Source organism: Eptatretus burgeri, chromosome 2 (genome assembly GCF_056783735.1).
Source record: "Eptatretus burgeri isolate ZD-2024b chromosome 2, Ebu_testis_v1, whole genome shotgun sequence".
Classification (NCBI taxonomy): Eukaryota; Metazoa; Chordata; class Myxini; order Myxiniformes; family Myxinidae; genus Eptatretus; species Eptatretus burgeri.
The window spans coordinates 95295966-95320477 of NC_140962.1; the positions used below are offsets into that span (position 1 = coordinate 95295966).

The 24512-nt window shown below is 44.0% G+C and overlaps 1 protein-coding gene across 6 annotated transcripts in view; it reads left to right on the top strand.

Annotated features, from left to right (window-relative positions):
• LOC147032606 (coiled-coil and C2 domain-containing protein 1A-like) overlaps window positions 1-24512 on the top strand; it is a 109637-nt gene that overhangs the window by 66967 nt on the left and 18158 nt on the right. For all 6 annotated transcript variants that reach the window (XM_085870355.1, XM_085870360.1, XM_085870357.1 and 3 more), the window contains 13 exons: window positions 441-613; window positions 1555-1593; window positions 6713-6832; window positions 7022-7080; window positions 10593-10709; window positions 10783-10856; window positions 11895-11953; window positions 12136-12184; window positions 12965-13064; window positions 13356-13440; window positions 13583-13702; window positions 22527-22558; window positions 22678-22738. In XM_085870355.1, coding sequence (XP_085726481.1) covers window positions 441-613; window positions 1555-1593; window positions 6713-6832; window positions 7022-7080; window positions 10593-10709; window positions 10783-10856; window positions 11895-11953; window positions 12136-12184; window positions 12965-13064; window positions 13356-13440; window positions 13583-13702; window positions 22527-22558; window positions 22678-22738 — 1088 coding nt within the window. The remainder of the gene's footprint in view (window positions 1-440; window positions 614-1554; window positions 1594-6712; window positions 6833-7021; window positions 7081-10592; window positions 10710-10782; window positions 10857-11894; window positions 11954-12135; window positions 12185-12964; window positions 13065-13355; window positions 13441-13582; window positions 13703-22526; window positions 22559-22677; window positions 22739-24512) is intronic.

The window sequence follows — 24512 nt, forward strand, 5'->3', positions numbered from 1 at the left end:
TTTGACTGCAGCTGCTTTCACTGTCAAAATTCCTCTTTGTTCATGCTGCTAAACTATCTTTCCACTTAACCTGCCCTGTTGCACTTCATCAGTTTTTGCCTCGAAGCAAGATTACCCCCACCCCCCACTACCCTTTCCCCACCACCACCCAAACACAAAAGCAAACCACTTTATCTCTTTTGGCCTCGCTTATAGCTCGGTGTGCATCTATGCATGCCTTAGCAAGCTTTTGTCGATCTCTGTCTCAGTCAATGCTGAGTCTCTTCCTGTCGTGTTTATTTCTTCATTTAAGAAGTGTTTCAAGAGATCCTGTATGTTCTCTGAACCAATCTGGATGCTTTCAGTCCTCAGTGTCAAGCACAGAATAGACTTTGCTGCCCCATTTTGTGCTGATTGTATAAGTGACCAATTTTTACTTCCTGTCTCCACCTCTTATCCAGCTGATCAGCAGCTTGACTTCATTCAGCGCAGAAAAAGGTCTGTCTTGGCAGTGGCTGTTCGTGCCAAGCGAGCTGGAGACTTAACTACTGCCCGCGCAGCCTTGCGACAAGCCCGAGGATTTGATCCTCAAATTGAAGCTTCTAACCGTGGCCTGCCTGTTGACATCAGCACGGTAACAAACGATACATGCTATGGAATTTTACTCGGTTTCTTTCTTCAAATGATGTGCTATGCAGCAAAATATTCTTGCTTTATATAGCTGAAAGACATGTTTTGCAGTTCACAGATATATTTTGTTCTGAATATTGATTAAAGATGAGATATGTCAAATGTCCCCACAAAATGACTCAGCAGTCACAAAAAATATTTTGCAAGATGTCTACATTTCCAAAATCAGCGAAAGATAGCTTTAAAACAATACCAAATTTTCGAATTAGAATGAATCTCAAAATGCAAAGCCCGTCCACGTCCGCTTTATACTTAAACGAAACTCGATGAAAACTACTACCATTCTTTCTCACCATTCCTTCCTCACACCCCCTTTGTATAAATAATTCAAGCAAGTGATGTTAATGAAGATTTATGACTATAATACTTTGACATGCCTGGAGTAGAAGAGTATCTGACAGGATGTTGCAGAGGTGGCACATTTACCTTTGAGTTTGGAATCAACCGAACATTGATGGAGGTATGTTAACCGCCTACCTGCTCTGACAAAGAGTTAACACCCAAAACATCAGTCTTCTTGCTTCCCATGGTGGTTAGCTGGCATACCTCAATCAGCATTCTATTGATTCCATCCTTTGGTCTACCCTAGATTATCTTGTGCATCTGATGACTGTGATGAAAGCTGGCTTCATAATCAATCTCTGGACATCTGAGTCGGCTCGATAAAGCTGAAACTGCACATGATAGCTGGTTCGTTGAACCACGTTATTATCCCATAAGATCCTGAGTCATAAGTTGTCTGATAAACAAAATAAATGTCTTTTATTTTAACAGTTACTTTGGAAAGGGTGGTTGTGTCAATCACCATTATCTAAATAATATTTCCTTTTCATTATTTTATTTTTATTTTTTACCATTGATGTGTTTACATATTTTTGTTTCCAGGTACCGCCACCACTCGATGAGTCTGCAGAGTTTATTCTGGTAAGTGCCTGAGTTATTTACATATTGTCCCTTGGTTCAGAGAATGTCTCACCTTGCTGGGTTTAATTTAGGTTTTTCCGTGACAATTTAAAAGCACTGATGCTCTGGTGTGGTTATTTTGTCTCTTATGATTGCTGTGCAGAAAAACTCCATAATGATTTTTATTATACAGGTAATGTATGTATAATAGGTCAGCTGAAGGACCATGGCCATGGTTTGTACCATTTTTTTTGCAGACTAAGCATTTGCACTTCCTGGTTTATGACTAATCAGTTTACCCCACAAAACTCCATGAAGGATGACACTCCATCAGATCGGATGAGCCTTAACTGTGTTGATAATCTTCCTCTTGGCTTTCAAGTATAAATTGTTTGGTAAATTGAGTTGACCTCTGTCGCCTTCCCATCTGAACCTAAAGCTCATGATTCTGGAACCCAAGGTTCAAATTCCACAGATGTTGTTTTGACAATTGTGTATTCATGTAATTATAATTGATGTAAAAGTAGACTGATGTGTTGTATTCCCATTGTTCCAGAGGTGAGCAGGCTTCCCAATGAGGTTTAAGTCAGTGTTTAAAAACAACAACATTTTTCACAGATGATAGAGAATTAACATAATGGCATGGACTGTGTATTTCTCACGCATGGGGAATTTGCACAATGGGATAGACAATACAGTATTGTTGTATCTGTCGGGAGTCGTCACAGTTGCCTGGTGTCTTGCACATCTTTCCACTCCAATACCGTGCCAGTGGGACCGTCAAATCAGCTGATGCATTACGCTAACTTGTGCCGCACATCTTGTCTCTCATTAATGGCCGAGTGAGCCAATGAGACGCCACCACAGTCTGGATGCATGGCATTCGTTTGTGCTCCCAATTAATCCTTAACAAACTCCCATAGTTTCAACGAGGATTGCCACGGTTCAAATTCACCCCAAGACAGGGATATTTAATTGTCGCAATAATGGTGCACAGGGGAAGGAAATGCAAAATAAGCAATCACACTGAATCAACAATAAAACCGCATTAATCCTCACTGATACGTGCTTACGAACCAACAATGAATGTAAGATCCTTAAATAATCTAACTTAGCAGGCCCTATTCATACCATAATAGAAAGACAGAGGGATTCATGAGACGAGAAATACGAGACAATGCCCGGTGGGACATCGCTGGATGATGAAATTCCCAGGTCCCGGCTGCTTGGCAGTGAATGGGTCGCTGTGTTCCACGTTGTCTGGCTTGAGAGCATTGGACGTAGCTCGTCCTGCGTCGGGTGTGGCTCTGGTGCGGAACGTCGAGCTAGTAATTGAGCTCCCTTCGAGACCGAGTCTGGGCTTCTCTTCCGCTTCCATCCAATGTACACGCCTTTATAGCCTCAGGCCTCTATGTCACCTGTGACATATGGTGCCCCTCTCCTCTCATTTACCATTGAGCCATGGGCCAGTGTGATGGGTGGCGGAGCACCTCCCCAAATCTTGTCTCACAGGCACACCAGAGGGATGGTGTGGCGTGGCGACATTTCCTATCCAACTCGTGCCTCAACGTCTTAAAACGAACATAAATGAGAGGTTACAAAGGGTAGAACATGACACAAAGGCTCAAAGGGTTGGTGGTTTTTCGACACATAAAGAAGGGTGGACGTCTGTCTATTACATAAAACAACGCATGTCTCGTATCACGATTAATTACTTCACGCTTATTCTATTACATTCACGGCGGAGATAACTAAACTATACAAAGCAATGCTACCACCTGTCATTTTCCCCCGAGTTTGTTGTAAGTTGTTACTATCCTGTTGCAGACCTGCTTACCTGACCGTAATATTTGTGCAAATTGTGCTGAAGTCATGTCGCTGCAGACCTAAATGTTTTGGAAATCAAATGTTGAAGCAGCAATTTTTCGAAATCGGGTTTTTACCATTGATAATTATAATCGGTGGTATAATTCAGATTTAAAAAAAACGCAATTCCAAGGGTTAACAAAACACTCAAACTTGCATTTCACAAACAAAGATGGTTGAAAAATACAGTCATCATAGTTGGGATGCTTTGTTGAGATAAATTCCAGAAGTTTGTGAAGTGATGGCAAGCATACATTCTCATGAATAAGATTATTTCTTAATGATCATCTTCTTTCATATGCAGCTCGTGCCTGTGAGTAGCATCATTGGCTGAGGGTGTGGCAGTGCCGCCTGTATGGAAGGGCAGGAATTTGGAATTTGGGCAGGTTGCTGGTGATATGTCAGGTCAGGCCAGATTAGATCTGTGACTTCCTTCGGGTGTCATGTAAACCTGCACAAACCTGTTTCATGGTCGGCTTTTCGATGACTAAACTGTCTTCCCCACCAGGTTTCCTGTTGAGGAGAGTGTATGGGTATGGACACCCAGCAGGATGAAGAACAAAACTTTTCAAAGGACGGAGGAGCTCCTTATGAGCTAACGGCCATCCATAACTAGTGCCCAACTGTGTCTGCGGACGTCCTCCTGCAATTCGGTTACCTTCTTTTATTGGAGGTTGGTGGCAGGATTTGCACTCCTGCCACTGCAAAACACTTCATTCCGCAAAACCCATAAACGCAAAGAAAACTGAAAACCCACTCTGTGGGAGTACCTCTTGTACTGCTGCCCTTTGCAGGGCAGCTCACCGGATGACGGAATTGGGGCAAAGCCTTCGGGACCCCCATTCTTTGATGGGAGGAAAAGCATGGGGTAAACTTCCTGGGTCAGATTGTGGTCGTGTGGTGGAGTGGTGCTGAGGTGTCCACCAGATGGTGGTCTCCGAGGATTAACCTGAGGCAGTCCCTTCGGGTGGGTGCCTGGAATGTCCTATCCCGAAGAGAGGATGATTACCTGTCTCTGTTATCATCTGAGCTTCAGCATTTGAACATCGGTATTGCGGCACTCTCTCAGGTTCGAGGACCGGATAATGGCAAGATCATAGTGGGTGATTACATCTACGATTGGTCTGGTCGCTCTGATGGTTACCATGCCCAAGGAGTTGTTGTAGCTGTGTCCAATAAGTTGACTCCAATGATAGTTGAGGTACACCGGTCAACGAGCGTATTATGAGACTAAGCATTCGTCACTCCTTGGGTGTCGTTTCCCTGGTCTCTGTATATGCTCCGACTGAGGCGAGTGATCTCACCATGAAGGACGCATTCTATGCCATGCTCGAGTCTGTGGTAGAACATTGCCCAAGGTGAGATACTCTTCTAGTCTTGGGGGATTTCAATGCATCGACTGGCACTGATAGGGATTGTTATGAGACGTGTGTTGGTCACCATGGGTCTGGAACTGTGAACCGGAATCGTACCAAGTTCCTTGACTTTGAAAGAAGTCGTGGACTTTGCGTGGCTGGTACATGGTTTCAGTGCCCACAGAATCATCGCTGGATTTGGTATTCCTATGCTGCCAGTGATGTGGCAAAGGAGATTGACCATGTGCTCGTTGATGGTCACTGGAGGATGATCCAGAACTACAGGGTCTACTGGAGTGCTCAGTTCCTTAATACCGACCACAGGCTTGTTGGAGCAACGCTGAAGTTGAAGCTGAAATCCAGGAGAATGGTACCATCCCAGCCTTGGCTGGATGTTGGCAAGTTCAAGGATGAAAGGGTAGCTGAGGAGTATGCGAACAGGCTGAGTGGGGATTTGGGAGGGCCTGGGTGCCTTGGGAAATCCTGAAAGAGTTGTGGAGCGCCTTCAAGCTCACCATCCTTGATGTTGCCAGTGGATGTCTTGGAACTCACTGAAGGGCGAAGAGGAATTTTGTCTCTCAAGGGACACTGGATACCATTGACCAGTCACAGGGCCAGGCTTAATGGCAGAGCTGAGCTGTTCAGGGAGTTGAGGTGTAAAGTTGTACGTGTACTGAAGGTGGACAAGGAGGGCTGTGTGCGAGAAATCTGTGAGGGGTAGAGCATCACTTGTGGTCAAGTGATTCTCGTCGTCCTTACAGGGGAATTCACGCATTGCATTCCTCAAGCCCATCCTTCGGTGTACTACAGTTAGATCAGAGAATGCTGGGCTCTTGACAAGGAGTCCAAAGTGAATGCCCGCTGGGTCGGTTACTTTGAACGGCTGTAGTGGACAGGTTAGGTGTATGACGAAGAAGAATCGGTTCGATTTTGGTGAAAATCTGGATCTGAGAATTATTTAAGTGATTCTTCACCATTGGCTGATAGGGCGAGGTTAGGTATGGGAGCATGTGCCGGAGCAGTGCGTTGCTGCATCCACTTTCCATTGGTACTCCAGGGGCCTCCATCTGGCCAATCCCCAGGCAGATACCTGGCCCATACCCATCTCATTGAGATGCCAATCAACCTGCTGCAATCACGAGGCACGTGGTCATCTTGTTGGCTTTCTCCACTCACGAAGCTCCCTCACTGAGAATCTGGTGAGCAGGATCAGCATTAGGAAATCGAGCCACGTGTCCATTCAGCTGCAGCTGACTGACAGACTATACAGGTAACAAATCTCATTTGAGTCTCTCTCAGCAACTGCTCGTTGGACACAAAGTCTTACCAGTGATGGCCAAGGATTCTCCGAAGAGACCTGGTACCGAAGGAGTTAACTCTTCATCTCAGATCCTTTGTCAGAGTCCAAGTCTCACATCCATAAAGCAAGACCTGAAGGACCTGAAGACTTGGACTTTCGTCTTCTTGATGGGAGTAAAAACGATATATAACACAATATCTCAAAAAGTTATCGATGGATTTGGACGAAACTTGTTGGACAGGTTGGGTGGGTGTGTGACAAGGACTGATTGATTTAATTTTGGTGAAGATCAGAATCAGGATCCGGATTCGAGAATGTTAATATATTTTGTAAGTGATTCATCACCATTGAGAGATGGGGCCAAAACCTATATGTAGCATGATATTTCAAAAAGTTGTGAACGAGTTGTGATAGCATGATATACCCCATTGGTTATGTGACAAGAACAAGCCAATTTGATTTTGGTTCCGGTCCGGATTCAGATCTGGCCTATCAGTGGGATACAAAACGTAAACTTTTCAGCATGGCAGAGGTATGTGCTCCACTGAGTGCTGTTCTAGTTTGCCTTTGCATCAGCCTGTGAAGTGTGCTTTTTGATAACTTTCCATTTTCTGCACAGGCGTCGGATAAACTTTCCACTCAGGGATTTGAAGTCGTGTCACGACAGAGCACATGGCGAACGCCACGAGATGAAGAAATGTATGAAAATTTGATGGAAGAACTTAAAAAGCAGCTCATGGTAAAGTGTTTTTTGATTTATTTAGGTTGACACTTCAGATTTTTTTATCAGATGTATTGTTTCAGCCATGATCATCTCATTATTACTTTGCCATTGGCCATGTGATTACTTTTGGTGTGTTTGTACACGCAGTTGTATTTCTATGGTGAAAACCATCACGGTAATGGCAACATGTGTTTTTTTCAACAGCATTGCCAGGAACGAGGAACGGCGTTTGCTCGTAAAGGATTGCTGTCTGAGGCTCTGAGGTAAACAAGGGCAGCTCCTGTGCTGGAATATACGCTGTGATTGAATATTTTTTATCGGAACCAAACCAGGCCTATGTCGTTGGACAGAATGAGCTGTAACCAGAGTTTAAAAAGGAGGTTAAGCTAATTGTCCCATTATCTTACTCTTGGAAGTGGAGGTTAAATATTCCACAGTGCTTTTTGAAAAGTGTAGGCTATTGTGTGCTGGTATCCTGATCTTATTTCGGAACATGAATAAAAGCTCTTCCAACTCATGGACATTTGGAGACATTGCAAATTACACTAAGATGGGATTACAATATTCATTCATACTTGTATTGCAGCAATGATGTATAAACAACTTCCAGTGAGTTTAGGCTGCTTAAAAAGGCTTAACAATCAGATGCGTTTGAAATTACCACTCGTCTGAACAGTTTGAATGATGTTTCATGCATTACATAGCACTACAAATTGCAATTATGATACATGTAGACACAGGAGGAGGTCATTGACCCATTGTGCCCATACTCGTATCATATCTATACTCGATGAGCTTATCAGAATATTGACACAAAGTTTTGTTTGCAAAATAAGCATAGTTATTATCCCCATGATAAGGATATTAACTATGCTTGTTTTAATGTAATCAGCTTGTAATCTGCTGTGTCTCTCCTGTCTTGTCCCGTCTGTCTGTCCGTCCGTCCGTCTGTCACGCGATCTCCTCGTAAATGGTTGCGAAGAAATTCACCAAACGTAGTAGTTGTGATCACCACATGGCAAGAAGGTGTGAGCATTATCATTTTTGCCCACCTCTTGGAGTGGTGTCAAAAGGTCAAATACTAAAAAATGCAATTGGGGGCACATTTTTAAACATTTTGTTAATGAAACTTTGTATAGCCAATCAACATTGGGGGACTCATAAAATATGTAACGATTTCTTGGATTTGACCCCTGGGTTCATGCCCCAGAATGTGGGGACTTGGGGGTCACGGGATCAAAACGGGAGAAATTTTTTGAATCAAAATTTGATCATTGGGTCATTCCTGGTGGAACTTTAAGCCATCTTTCAGCTTTGCTTTAGGTAGGAAGCATGGGGATTTACGATGGTGTGCTATCGACTTCGTTCTCGTTTAAAATATATATCACCGTCAGACCACGACATTCACGGGGGATAAGTTCCTGAAAAATTTCGCGAATGTCAAATCTTCGCATGTCAGCGTATTGTTTCAATTAGAAAAAGGGGGATAGGTTCCTGGTGGTTCGTGATTCAGAAGGGAAAATAAATAATCCCACAAAAAAAACCGCGAATACGTGACGCACAGGACCGTGAATGTGGAAGCAGATCAGAAAAACCCCAACTACGCTTGTGAAAAACTGTGGGAATGTGAAAAAATCCACAAATATGCTCACAAAAAACCGTGAAAAGGGGGGGAAAAAAACCGCGAAAAAACGCAAAAACAAAACCTGAATACGTGAATCACAGGGCACAAGTGTCGAAGCAGGTCACATTTTATGAACCATAAATACAGTGATGTCGGGGTTAGAGTCCCTTTATAGAGAGAGTAGCGACATAGAGGGTCCGGAAAAATCTAGTCACGTGATTGCGTGGAGCCATTTTGAGTCCATCGCGGACAGGATCGGACGCATATTGGTCAGCGTTTTAACGTTCCCACTGTACGCAGCGTTCTCATTCGTGTTTTACATCGATTTTATGACAAAATGACAGGTTGTTGCGCCTTTAGGTGCACAAATAGAACTGAGAAGGGATTCAAGATGTATAGATTTCAATCAGATGCTAAAAGACGGAAAATCTGGGAGAACAGAGTCAGTCGTGTTGGATGGAAAGCAACTTCTTCGTCAGTTCTCTGCCAGGTCAGTGTGATGGTGGTAATGGTCCCATATGCGTATACTTGTGTGCTGCGAGTGAGACTGGCCTTTGCTTTGGCTCTCCAGGCTTGCTATCCATTGCTCGTGGATTAATTAGCACTTGAAGGGGAAGGCATCTTTATTTAAAATTAAGTTTGAGTTAGAGTCTTCGAGCTAGATCAATTAATATAGGGTCTAGACTCTAGATCATGTCTCCAAAGTCAGACTCAGACTCGAAGTCAAAGTCAAACTAAAGTCAAAACAAAGACGAATGAACGGAGAACGGATCCGGGCTAACTCGGCCCACGGACTAACACGGCCCACTCTTCAAAGGCAGAGTTTGGGTAAACACTGACCCTAAACCTGACCCTAAACCTAAATCTAACCCTAAACCCTAACCCTAGCTTTTAAGAGTAGGTTATACCAAAGATTTAAAATCTATTGATGTGGGTGGAGACTGCCAGATCTCAGGATATTAAACAGGTCGACACCCCATAGAAGCATAGAACGGAGCCCATCTAACTTCTGAGTGTAGCATGGTCGGGACTGGCTTTTACCTTCGGGGGGGGGGGGCATGAGGGGGGTGGGCATGCAATGAATGTATGTATTTGTCTCTGTTGATTTGAATGTGTGAGGATATTAACTTGTGTTTTTGTGTGTGACTTTCAATTTATAATTTGTATGTGTGTGCATTAGTACATGCGTATATGTGTGTGTGTGATTGTAAATATGTAATTTGTATATGCATTAGAGATTGTGTGTGTGTGTGTGTGTGTGTGTGTGTGTGTGTGTGTGTGTGTGTGTGTGTGTGTGTGTGTGTGTGTGTGTGTGTGTGTGTGTGTGTGTGTGTGTGTGTGTGTGTGTGTGTGTGTGTGTGAGAGGAGAGATGGATGAATGAATGAGGATGAGGAGGCCGGGTGGGGTGGGCTAATCTATTTTTGGTGGGATGAATATATGATTGGCAACATGCAGCAAAGTTTAGATTAATAATTTAAATATGAAAATTAAACAAACACAAATATATACCCACACACGATAAACAAGGTCAAACAACTGCAGAAATACAAAGATAAGTGTTAACATTGTATTGTACATGTACATGTATAAACAGGGAGGTGAGAGTTCGAGTCTCGCTTTCGCCTCCCTGAAATTGAAATGAGGCTGAAATGATCAGCACGTGTACTTGTCTCGTTCATTCCTTCTTTATCATGGTTCTAAATGTCTGTGACTGTTAAATCACAAACAGTTCCGTGAATTTCTTCTTTATCATATGGCTCTTAGTTGTCATAAATCTTCTATTTTGTCATCTTCACATAATTTGTTCATTATATTATCAACATGGAAAAGACCATTCCCATCTCTCATACATAGAGAACATAATGGAATACACGGTTCAATGCACTAGCGCCATTCGGCGGCTCCGCACCCACACCGCACTGAATGGACTCAAAATGGCGTCAAATCGTTAGTTGTCGCTACTCTCTCTATAAAGGGACTCCAGTCAGGATCTCACAGTACAGTGTTCCAAAGCAATTATTTTATATCCAAGTGTTATACTACGATTTAAATGTAAAGTTTATTTTTATTTTTATGTTGTTCTGATCAGATATCTATGTGTGGAATTGTAGAAAGTATGTTTTGACCCACGATTGTCTGTGCCAATGTAGGTTTGAAAAGTTGGCAGATGAGTGCAGAGAAAGTCGACAGAGGCTTAAGGATTGTTACGCGCACGGCCTCCCTGCACCACAGTTCATCCGCACATCCCACTCACTGCCAATTATAAGGTGTGGTGCATTCTAAATCCAAGATGTATTTGGGCACAGCTCTCTCTCCTAACTAACTTCAATCTCATGGCAGGACATTTGATGAACTGGGCAGTGATGATATGGAATTAACTATTATCCGAGCTCAGAATCTCATTCCACCAGAAGGTAAGTAATACCTACCCGTGATATTTGTTTCAACCTCTTCCCAATTATTTTATACTCTCCCCTCACCTAATTATTTTTCCAGCCTTGTGACATAACTCCAGATTCCTTCAGCCTCTCAACACTTGTACTTAGTATAACTTGCAGTCATAAGAAAACTTTTCTTGGCCAGCTGACGAATCCAATGTAATTTTTTTCATTGCTGTGGCAATCAAACCTCTCCTTATGTGATGGAGGGTGATGAATACTTTTTTTCTATATTTGGACAGGTCTTTACTTTATTTGTCATAGTCATAGGAGGAGTAGGAGGAGGAGTAGGAGGAGTTGTTAGAGGAGTAGGACCTCTGGTAACTTGCAGATGTTGCTGCGTTTCAGCCTGGGGAGTAACTCCTGAAATCTATCTATCCAGGTTCTTCCCAACATCTTTGTTCTTTGTTCCTTTTCACACTTTTCTAATTTTTTTCACAATCCCACTTATTCGTTATAATTCTTTCTTTTTCTTCTCTTTCAGCTCTTTTACTTTCTATTTCTCTTTTTTGTTATCTATCTGTCTGAGGAGAAGTGAATTCTTGCAGAAAATTTTCTGTAAGTCTCACTTGGCTGCTCCTGGATGAGGATTGTGGAGTAGCGGCTGAAACCTGAATCCTATCCAAGTTCCTCCTGATGACTTCATCTTTGCTCTTTGCTTCTTCGGGTTCCTTCTTGGTCTTCTGTTTGATTGTTGTTGTACCCTGCGCATACTTTCTTGGTTTTTAGTATGTTTCTCTTCTCATGCCACCCACAAAAATATAAAAGTAAAAACTTACCCTGCATCCATTCATGGTTGAAAATACATTTTAAAAGACTCATTATCTTCCCAATTTGGTGCTTTAACCTGCCTAGGTTTCAAATAAGCCTGGAAATGATTCAGATTAACATGGATAAGTCAGCAAATGGTATATAACTATCAGTTTATTTTTGTGGGTTGTCGTCAACTTGTATTTAAGTCAACACCTATCGGTCAGTGACTTTTCTGCTTTTATTCTCGAACCATCTCTTCAGGAGTCTCACCTCATGACCTTTTCTGCTATGTGAAGTTTGAATTTCCCTTTCCAAATGCGGTGAGTTGTCTGGCAACATTGGACATGTGGCTTCAAAGTAGATGACATAGGGTGGTCTGAATTTGCAGAATGAGTGGGTAGCAGGAAGTAAAATGTACAGTTCAGTTGAATTCATCATTATTTTGTTTTCCATATTCTATTTCTCAGCAGTTTATTTTCCTTTTCCCTTCTCTTATCTGAAGGAACAAGCTCAAACTGACAAGACAAATGCTGAGAGTGGATGTAATCCAGGTTTGTTTGTTTGATGCACATACTTGGGCACCTAATATCCAGTAAAGACAGGAAGTAGTGTGAGAATGATATAAAGTGAGATAATTTCCAGTGTGTTCTTACATTTTAAACTCCTGTGACCATAAGGTACCTTTCATCGAGGTAACAATGGGGAAATGCGGTTTATAGAATATGATCGAAAATTCATCGGACACAATTCAAAAATTAAAATTGAATGAAGGCAATTCCTGATCCTTGCACTATGAGCTGACCGAATTAGCAGAGGCAATTTGATTTTCTACATTTACGTTGAAACTTCCGAATTTCCTAACTCGCATTCCACCACGTTGCATGCAAAACTGCTATGGGTTCTATCGAGTCTTTTGCACAATACAAGAAGTCTTGTATTGAGAAGAAAGGAGAGCGAAAAAAACATTTCGGATAACTAGAGGTTCGAATTTTCTTTTTCTCCATTACCCCTCAAGTCAGCACGACTTTCTCTTTCTTTTTATTCTTCTTCTTCGCAGCAGCAGCATCTCTGTGTCATTGTCAACAAAGCTCACCTAAAGCTTCACTCTATTTTTTGCAACTTGCTGCTTTTCTTGTGAAAATGCTCAAGATTGAAAGCAATATTAACAGACAGTCCTGCTGTTCAGTTAGTTCTAAGGAAGAGGTTGTTTTAAGGATGATGATAAAGGAATATGATTGCGAAGATGAGGTGAAATGTGGAATCGTGAGGCCAGTGTGATGCGAAGTATTTTGTGCTGAATGGTCGTCTTCTGTCTCTAATCCTCACATAAGAATTTGGAGCCACGTTCCGCCTGAACATCTCAAGAGGAAGTCGCAGCCTCGCCCGCGTGCTTTCTTCCAGGGGAATACGGTTCACGTTGTGCCATAAAAGGTTTGTGTGTACTTGTGCCTGTTTTCCTCACTCCACCACCCCTCCCCATCTTTTGTTTCGAAGAACTTTGGATCAACCTTTCTTTTAACTCGTATTTCTTGCTGATGAAGACTTAAGTCTGAAGTAGTGCTTTCGAAAGAATGATGTTGAGATAAACTTGTGAAAATTATTATAACCATTGCACACTGCACCTTTGTGGTCGTGGTCCATATGGTCATGGTAATGCCCTATGGACGTCTCCTTTGGTGATGCTTTCACTTCTCTCTGCCATCTGTGCAACACATTATACAGGTGGTTAAAGAGCCAGACGATCGGCACGGCACAAATTCGTTTAGAGGGTTTGCAGAATCTCTGCCAAGTACATGTAACTACACAGGTAACCTTTTAATTTTTATATTTTCCCCTTAGTTTTTTTGGAGCTTATTAGCATATCATCCCCTTTCCTCTTGTTGATTTTGTCAGGTTCCCCGATCACCTATCAATCTATTATCCATGGAATTCTCATGTCTCCTCATTAGGTGACCGAGAACAGGCGTGTGGTTTGTGGAAATCTTGAGGTTCGGGTACGATTGCAAGAACCACTGGCAGGAGCAGAGCAGACAGAGATCAGTGAGAACTGGCTCAATATTCAAGCTGCAGTAAGGCAATGCAAACTCGTCTCACCGTCATGCATCATATTCCTTTCCTTCTTTATGTTGCAGTTTTGAAAGACCCCGAGAGTCACATCCAACGCAGAAGGGTTCCCTAATGTGAAGATTGTGGATAAAGAAATAGGACCATGGGTACTGAAGCTCACCTGGATCAGGATTAATAGTCAATGACGTCATAAAATATCAAAATTTTATTCGTGCGCAGAATCTGGTCACGAGATTGGTTGAATGGAAGCTCTCTCGATGCTGATTACAGCAATACATGTTTACAGGTCATGTTTTTGGCTGAAGGCATGACTGTGCTGCTGATGCAATGCCCCCTATAGTTTAGGGCAGGAATTTTTTGCGTTTTCGGGTTGATTTCAACCCATTAATGAGCACAGATTTTGATGCGGTCAATACACCTTCGTTAGGTATTAGAAATGAAGTTTGTGTCCAAGTTTCATCAAAATTGTGTGTTTGGTTCAAGCAATAATAACTGAAGTGTTTACAGACCTACTGACTGACTAACCTATGGATAATACTCTAACCTAACCATGTGAGTTCTAACCGAACCTAACCTAACTGACTAACCATGTGAGCTAAAAATGGAAACGCCAGAGTGCACCTTACAACATACATGTAAAGCATGGGGCCGCCACACTTATGCGATTGGTGCGTGAAATATGCAAATTTATTCCAGCAGTCGTCTCGTCATACATATGTAAGCGGGTTGCAGCTTGAGTCCGGTATTAAGAGCCAGCATAGCTGCAAGAGGAGACCTCAATGACTAAATAGGATCTATTGTGGACAAAGGCTGTGGAAATTGCTGTGTGTCACGAGGAACTGTATCAAAGGTGATGGCCTGGGGAAAGGAAGGAAAAACGTCATCATCGAAGGGCAACAGTGAGTGGAAGCACAGACTCGGCAAGTGTGATGCTTGGGCATTACTTGGGACTGCAAGGCGAAACAGGAGAGCAATGGCGGACAAACTGTGTGCGGAGTTCAACAAGGGTCGTGAGCATCCTGTATCGTCAAAAACAGGAACTTCACAGGGTGGGATACCATAGTCTGGTTGCTATGCCCAAATTCTCATAACACCTGGCAATACCCGCTTGCGAATCCAGTGGTGAAAGGAGCATAGGCAATGACTGCCGAGCAGGGAGAAATGTGATATGGTCTGATGAGTCATCCCTCACCATGTTATCAATGAATGGACATGTGCATGTGTGGTGACAGCTCAGGGAATTCTATAGCCCTGAGTGCCTGGTTCGAACAGTAAAAGGTTCTGATGGTTCCATCATTGTATGAGGCACATTTTGCTGGCATGGTCTGGGTCCACTCACTCCATCAGAAGACAGTGTTGATGCAGCGTGGGAGGGATGTCTTTCAGGATGACAATGCTGCAGTCCACGAGCCACATGTTGACACCGGGTGGTTTGAGGAGCACAAGGATGAAGTTACCAATCTTCCATGTTTCTTCCAATCACCGGACATCAATCCCATGGAGCTGTTGTGTGACTGTCTGGAGGGGTGCCAAAGACAGCGGTTTCCGCCTGCATAAAACCACTGTGAATTGGAAGACTTCCTTGTGGAAGAATGGTGCCACATTCCTGCAGAGCAGTTCCAGAGCCTTGCTGATTCCATGCCGTTCTGGATGCACGTGGAAGCCCAACACACTACTAGGTGACATTATGTTGGTGTTGCCATTTTTTTTGTCCACTACTTGTAGTTATATCCATAGTAATTGTGTTTAGCTAAATTACCCCTCCCCCTCTTAACAGAGGAAGGGAAAGATGTGTTGTGAATGTAGTTAAAGTTACCCCATGGTCTTTTCCCTCCTTCTCACACTCCATCCTTTCCCTCTTTCTCATTCTCCATTATCAAACCTCATTCTGAAAATACTTGTCTTACACAAATCCATTTCACCAGCGCTTTGACCGTTTAAGCGAAGTTCCAATTGCAGATGGGCATTCGTGTGGGCATCAGACGCAATGTATGGCCCTTCCGCTCACCTTGTCCTCACCGTGGCACCGAACAAACCAGCAGTCCTGCCCACCATGCTCTTCTTCTTCTTCTTCTTCTTCTTCTTTCGGCTGCTCCCTTTAGGGGTCGCCACAGCGGATCAACAGTCTCCATTTCGCTCCATCCTCCACATCTTCCATTGACACTCCAACCTAGGGACGAATCACGATATCAGGATCACAACACGCCAGCCAATCAGCATAGCTGGATGCTGAAAAGTGGATGTGAGTGGCGACAGAAGCGAAGGCAATAGGATCCCTGGCAGAGCAGTTTGTAAGGAGTTCTGAACAAGAGGGGAGACTCGAGTCGTGTTCTGAGCAAAAGGAAAGAGAGCCCAGTTTGAGAAAGTCGAGTCCAGTTCTGAGAGAGAGAGCCCTGTTCTGAAAGTCAAGCGTCAGTTCAGTGCTATTTGAAGAGTTCAAGGTGAACCACGCCAGGTGCTTAGGGAACGCGATGGAACGGCGCTGAGAAGTACGAGGTGGAACGAGAGCAGAGCTACGGACTTCCAGGCATGGTTACCACCTCTTCCCTGACCAAATCTCCTCAGAACTGACTTCTCTCTCTACACGTCTTGCACACGCACATTACATCTTTGCACCTTTCAGCGCACACATCTCATTCACTCGTACTGTTATGGAATATCAACTGAGTCCACCAGGTTCTTTTCAGAGCTTGCATTACACGCACCCGCATACACCGTATCTCCCACCTGCACGTCTCAATTGCCCTCACCATACATCTTGTTCGTTGCACATGAGCCATCTGGCGCACGTACGGGTGAGGTCGGGGTCGACACCATACCCCACATAATTCATTTTATCTGTCTATCACCCTTGTTTATCTTGTTTCCTGGAGTGACTGAGGCACCTGTGACTGTAGATTAATGGTAAGGTGACTGACTAAGAGACGTGTGTTTAAGGGTAAGATCTTTCTTTGTGACACTGTTTTTGCCCTCTCTCAATTACTGTTTTGCCTGTAAATTCATGTCCCTTGCTAAATCTTGCGTAAACTTTCCAAACTGTTCATTGGTCTTTTTCCCCATTGGTTAGACATTCTTGTGTAAATAGTGGATGGGAGTTTTGCCCCGCTGTTGCGCTATGGTTAGGAATAGTCAACGTCCCACTGACGGTATCACTTGGACGTGTTGATTGGACAAGAATTTGGTGTTGAGAAGCACGGTTCCCTGTCTGAGGGGATTAATTTGCCGGGAAGGCAACGTGGGAATTAGACTCGAGGACCCTGCCTCAATTAATCGTCTCAGACTGCGTCCGTAGTTACTCAGCAACTCATTGTGCTGCAGAGTTATCTGCGGCCCGTCGGCTTCAAGGTCAAAGGTCGGGAAGCAGGTTCAAGAAGCCCCTTGTGACCCGGCCGCTGAACTCGTACACTTGCTTCCACAGTTTTCACTCCTGTCCCAAGTTAACACAGACACATCGGTCACATTTGTTTTCTCAAAAAAAAACATAATATACCATTGCCTGCCTTGTCACAATAATGTCACTTAATGTTACAAATCCTATGATGCAGTGCAATAAGTTATTGATACTTTCATTGATTGACCATAATGGGTACTGCGACTTCAGTCACATGACATATTCAAATGGCTATTTGTTATTGTGCATTTACAGCACTCTAAACTTGGATAAATTATAATGAATGCAAAAGAAGACACGTGCCACATTTTATTTGTTTCATTGAACGTTCATACATATTGTTACGTTTGTTCATACATATTGTTACATTCAAAGAGTAATTAGGATGTTTAATTAGGTATGCCATGCTGTTCGAGTGTACCAGGATCTCGATGTAATAAGTAGCAATTCAGTGGTGATAAGTTGTCTCGTAAATGTCCATTTCTTCAAGGGGGAAATGATAATTGTCACGTAATTAGATAGGGACACGGGATAGGGTAAGTGTGTCTGCGTAAACCCCTTTTAGTATTCTCTGGAGGCTTGCCGTGACGTCACAGGACAGTGCTGCGGATGGCTCCGCCCCGTGATCACGATTGGCGGAAGGCGACGGCGGAGGGCCAATAAACGGCTCGATTGGAAGTGACGAGGGGGGGAGGATAAAAAGGTTCTGTTCGGGGTCGAAAAGGAAGAGGAAGAAGATCGGTACAGAAAGACTGTTTTTTTGGGGTGGAGGTTGTTGTGCTGGGAGCGTGCTTTTTGTTGCGCTGATTCGGCCCTGGTTTCATCGTGTCTTGTAGTCTTGCTGAGCCTCGTGCCTCACCTTGGTTGGCTCTGGGGTTCTGCTGGCTCGGAGTACGGGGTCGAACGGCGGGCGGACCTGCCTCCCTCTCCTGCTCGCAATTTGGCGCCAGAACTGGTTCCCTGGCGGCTGTGAGCGGACTTGTGCCAAGACCAGGAGGTCGACAGCACCACGGTTTCTCCTGCCCCCCCTGACGAGAGCAAGGCCAGCTCGTCCGACGCCAATCCAGGGACTGTTGCGTCCACACCACGGTCCAGACTGACCACCAGGAATAGCTACGTTTTGTGTGTGTGTGTGTGTGTGTGTGTGTGTGTGTGTGTGTGTGTGTGTGTGTGTGTGTGTGTGTGTGTGTGTGTGTGTGTGTGTGTGTGTGTGTGTGTGTGTGTGTGTGTGTGTGTGTGTGTGTGTGTGTGTGTGTGTGTGTGTGTGTGTACCTGGCGCCTTAGAGGGTTTGAGATTTGTATATTCATTGGAATTGTCTGTGTTTTCCCCACGCCCGATCCCACACCATCCCGTCGAATCGCCCCAGATCCCTCTTCTTGCCGAGTCTTGTTATTTCTGGTTAGAGGAATAAACGTTATCAACTCAGTGAAAAGCGACTCGTGCCACCTTCCTCGTCCCGTTTGCGGTAGAGCGATTAGAACCGCCATCTTTGGGTTATAAATAAATAAACCGCCTCCATCGTTTCGGCTCATTCTACGTTGGCGGGACTGTTCAAGTCCCGTGAACGTCACAATATCTTTTGGGAAAGCGTCACCGAGCAATTGACTGCTGATCTGGGTACTATTTAATTATCATGCAATAGCAGCATGTGCAGAGTTTCTTTTTCTTCAAATCAACTGGTGACACGGAGCTGACAAATTAAACCTCTTTTATCTCACTTTTATTATCCCCACGCTTTTTGAAAAAAAAACGGGAGGATATTGTAATCAACTTTGTCTGTCCCACTGTCATGCTACCTCCTCCTAAATAGTTGTGTAGAAATTCACTAAACTTGGTAAGTTATGATCACCACATGGCAAGAAGGTGTGAGAGCAGTATCATTTTGGCCCCACCGCCTGGGGTGGGGTCAAAACGTCAAACACCAAAAAATGCAATTTCGGGCACATTTTAAAACATTTTAAATGAAACAATTGTACATGCAATGAACATTGGGGGATGCATGAAATATGTAACGATTTTTTGGGGATATTACTCCCGGTTCATGCAAGGGGTGGGGACTTTGGGTCACAGGGATCAAAATGAGGAAAAAAAATTTTAACTCTAAATTTGATATTGGGGCATTCCTGGTGGAAAGTTTTGCCATCTTTCAACTTTACTGTAAGTGGGAAGCATGGGGAATTGCGATGGCGCGCCATCAACTTCGCTCGAGCTTCTTTTGCTGTGTTCTTGAATCGAGCGAAGCATTTTGTTGTGACTTCGATGGTCCCCTTGTAGGTTTGGTTTGGTTGAGGCTTTCTCCAATTTTTATGAGCTCACCTGAACTTTAGTTTGGTGAGCTTATGCGATCAACCAGTGTCCGTAGGTAAGTGAGTCAGTGAGTCTGTAAAACACTTCAGTCATTATCACTTGAACCATATGATTTTGATGAAACTTGACCACAAGCTTCATATTGTTATGGCGCCGGGGGTCAGCGCGCCAACCGACCGCTCTGAACGGAACCGCAAGTCGAGTCGGCCCGACCGATCGCCCCGAATATAGATCGCCGCCCAGATAACTCCGAGCGACGGGTCCTTGTACAAGAACCGAAATACGCCAATCGGCAGATCACGTGGGGTAGGGTCGATTGCCAATCTTCAATGTACCTAAATACCCATGTGATCCAACTACCGGGTTATTCCACCCTCGATGGATCTCGTGCGGAACAAACCGCGGAGGTGAGCCTGTCCCGTGCGCGATTCCGAGCGGCTTAATCGCCGAGAACCGTCGGTCCAAATGTCCCCCTTTTACGGCAAACCAACGGTTTTCTAACTCCCAACACACGAAATGCTCAGTCAATGAAAGAATCGACGTGACAAGCTGAAAACATTTAACAATTGTGGTATTTATTAATAATAATGGGGAACTAGGGAAGCACGTAAGAGAAGAACTATACCGACTTTACGAAATGCGATGCAAATATTTACAGCACACAAGGCACTTTACAATTTCCTACTTATTAGATGGGCCCACGGACACACGTACGCACACACACCCAATAAATGGTGGCTGAGGCCTTTAATAACGAGCTCCAGCTTGGAGGACAGGTGAGCTGAAACCCAGAACCTATCTCGAACCTCTCCACCTCGTGTGGTCTTCAAATTGTTCGGACCCGGGCTCCAGCGAGAGCGAGCTGGATCCAATCGCCGTGAGCCGCGATCCTTCCCGAGCTCCCGCAAATCCTCCCGCACTTCTCAACACGTGCTGGTGAGACGAGGCGCCGATCCTTCCCATCGATGCGTCGCTTCCCCGAGGAACCACCTCCAAGAAGAGGTCGATGAGTCGCACCAAGCCGGGAACCAAAATGGAGAACAAAGAGCTCCAAGAACGAAGAAGAAGAAGAAGAAGAAGAAGAAGCCACCATTCGCAGCTCGAGCCGAGCAACCGGCTCAACTTTCTTCCAAAACAAAGCAGCTTGAAGCAAAAAGCTCTCCTGAGCCAAGCAGAAGCCGAAGCTCACTGAACCACCAAAGCAAAAAGCCTTCAAAAAGCCTCCTCCCGAGCCAGGCCTCAGCCGAAGCTCTCTGAGCCAGCTGAAGCAAAAAGCTTCCGAAAGCCTTAACCCTAACCCAAGCCAAACAGGACCCAAAGGTCTGCTGAACAACTACTCTCTGCCGAAGCAAAAAGCTTACTACTCAAGAACAAAGAAAGGGTCTCATCCTTATCCTTCTCTGCCCCCCCTCCCCCACGCCCGGCGTGACTCATGCCCTCGTGATCCATCCCCCCTGCTCAACCACGGGCCGGAGGGAGTTGTTGACATCATGAATCACGGGACGGCAGGGTTCTTCTTCCTCTTCGCAGAAGAGGGGGGAGGGACGTCTCCATTGTTTCGTTCCCTATCTATTAAATCGATCCGCAGCGCATCTAATCGATTTCTGAACATTTAAACAATGGAAGGTGAGCTATCTCGGGAACAAGCACTTATCGACATAGCTGACTAAAGGAACCTGTATGTTGTGTGCAATCGAATTCCAAATTCGTAACAATATCTATGCCTGGTGTTGGCTTAATGGGGAGGGTGGTGGGCTTTGGATCCTCAGGTCCTGAATTCAAATCCCGCTCAGCTGTTGAATTAATACCAGGTGGGGTTAACTCGGCCTGTCATCCTTTTGAGGTCAGCAAAATGAGTGCCAGCATGCTGGTATACTGTGTCGGAGTGGCGACCCATCCAGGATTGTGCCCAATAGCCAAGGAGACTGCTTAAGCAGCACCAACGCTCTGCACAGAGTATGGTCCCAATCTCCTCCTCTCATTCATATCTGATGCCTAACGAAAGTGCATTGACCGCAACAATATCTGCGCTTATTAACAGGATGAAATGAGGCCGAAAGAACGAAAAACATTTCTGCCCTAACCTATAGGGGGCTTCTAATCGGCAGCACAGCCATGCCCTCAGCCAAAAACATAACCTGTAACCTGTAAAAGCATGATACGTAAACAAGTAGCGCTGTAATCAGCCTTGAAAGGGCTTCCAGTCAACCAATCACGTGACCAAATTCTGCGCATGAACAAAATTTGATGTTTTTTGATATCATTGACTTGCTCCTGATCCAGGTTTGCTTCAGGACCCATTTTCCCATTGTTTTCTGCCTTATTTATTTATTTATTTATTTGTTATTGAACTTGTATTTGTCTTTGCTTTTTTTCGTTTTGTCAGAAGAATTTTATTCATAACAGCTGTTTTCACAAACTCCCCCCCCCACCTCCCCACACACACACACACACACACACACACGCCCTCGCTCGTCCCCACACAAACCTACTGATGAAGAAATTAAGGCTGATAAAACATGACCAAGGACAGGTGTTAATATATATTTGTGAAAATCAATGTGACCATTACACACTTTCCCTTTTGGGTAGTGGTTCCATGTTCTGCTCTGTGGAGATCACTTTCTACAGGCAAAATCAACTTTATTATTTATTTATTTTCCAAACCTATTTTGGTTCCTATTAATACAATAAATCATTACTGCACGACTCAATGTGCTTTTGAGCATTGAAAAATTTCCTTCAATTCTGTTCCATTTTACTTTTCCCAATAGTTAGATAATTACATGTACATTGTGATGAAATGAACAACAAGGTAACTTGCAGCCCAAGTGTCTATGACTCGTTTGATGTGTTTGCAGTATTTTGGTGCATTTCCCTAACATCACTAATGCATCTAAAGCACAAACAGATGGTAAACATATGGAAAGAGCAAATTAATATCGGAGTTTGATATTTTGCGTTTACATAGTGAGCAAACGTGTGCTTGAAATGTGTGGAAGTACATGCTATGAGGGCTTTTTGATTAGCCAAGGGTTTATTCATTATTTTATTTCCTCCCTCCCTGCCCTCCCCCCCCCCCTTATCCCCTTGCACCACCTTTGGGTCACACATTCACTGCTGTTAGACTCCAGTGAAGAAGGATAATGTGAAAGCAAGGTGAGCATCTTTTATTGAGAAGAATACTGCTCAGAATGCCAACCCAGTGAACCTCATTATCTCGTGCATGCATCACTTTCTTCTGCCTAACACAACTGCTTATCTTGCCTTCAATGCAGGGCAACAGTGATTGGCAGCTTGGCATCTATGGGGCTCGAGTTGCAGATGCTGAACAAGCAGGTACATGTTGGCACAAGTGTTGTTTAGCGTAATTTGAATAAGGCTGAATGAAACCTTGTGTAATCAAAATAAAGACAAATTACTGCACCATAGTCCCAAGAAGGAAGCCAGACATAACGACACACACACACACACACACACACACACACACACACACACACACACACACACACACACACACACACACACACACACACACACACACACACACACACACACACACACACACAAACGCGGATATATTATGTACTGGTAAGTACTTACAAAATCTATTTTATTTGAAGTTATATCTTAACTTATAAGCAATTTACTGATTTCCCAAATGCCTGGATCATCAGCTGGGCACCATATTTCATCGAGGTTTCGATCATTTCAGGCCAGAACCTCTCCAAACGGCAGATCTACAACCCTGGTCACAGGTCCACATCAGTGGATTACTCAACATCAATGGACCTACAACCTCAAAGTTGTGTCCAGACAGTCAGTCAACACAGAAATGCAGTTTCCTTATTCAAACTTATTTAATTATCACTTTTATTTGAAGTATTACTTCACATGAAGAACTTTAATCAAGCACCACTTTATATGATAATATATTAAGTGATAAACACTTTTCCTTGTCGGCATGTCCATTACACAGCACCCCCATCTAACCATAGACTCAAACTGTCATTAATAAGCTATTTTAACATGCTGCACTCCATATCTTAGTGCATCAATAAATTATTTTAATGCTTATTTATAATGTATTTCATAAATAATATTTATTAATTGTATTTTTATCTAAGTACCTCCATTATTTAATACTGTTATGTTTGTGGGGTAGATGGAGGAATTTCACAGTAAAGGTAGGATTGTATCGTGGAGCATGGTCTGTGGATGGGTAGCAGAGATTTCAATGTAAATTAAGTCGGGAAAACTGTGAGCATAAGATTGTTACATGTCACCACATGGGAGGCGGGGGGGGGGGGTGCTGTTTTAACTGCATGGAGTTTAAGGCTAGTTTCTCGCAGTATGTGATTGCCCCGTGACCTTTTCCTACGTTTTTGCATTTACAAAGCCGGCTATAAAAAAGGAACCACGTTCTTATGACAACAGTAACAGTAACAGGGCTGAAAATTTCCAAGTGGGCAAAAACCCTGCCTTCCTGGCTTGTACCAGCAGGCCACACCCCGAGATTTACGATTGCGCGGTGTGACGTCAGAAGGTGCAAGCGAGATAAGAGGGCGGTTGGAAACAAAGCGTGAGGCTCTGGTCCCTCTCGGCACGACAAAATAACAGCGTGATTTTCGTTGTTCGTGTTGTGTGAATTCGTTTACCTGCTGAAATAAGATGCTCGCCATTGTCTGATTGGCTGGTTCGTGAAGTTTGTACGTTTTTGAGGAGAAGGAGAGATGAAGAAGAGCACGTCTCAGATATAACTCGGCAGGATCCCGTTGGAGGTTCGATGAAGAAAGGCGGAGCCCTTTGCTGTGAGCGGGCCTGGTTTTGAGAGAAGTGGTATCGGCAATCTTGACCATGAGAAGAAACTGTATGGCGGGTTGTGGGCCCTTAACGAAGGAGAATCGTCCATGCCAATTACCTCACGTACATGACTGCAGAAAGTGACAGTGCCATTTTGGGGTGCATTTTCCCACACAGTGGCTATGCATTTTTGATGATCGCCAGGCTCCTAAAAGGTCATCTCTGGGCACAGAGCTAAGTGCTGGAATAAAGGGAGGAATTTATTTTATTTTCATCTCTCCCCTTGTCTGTTTTTGTGACTGAGTGGAAA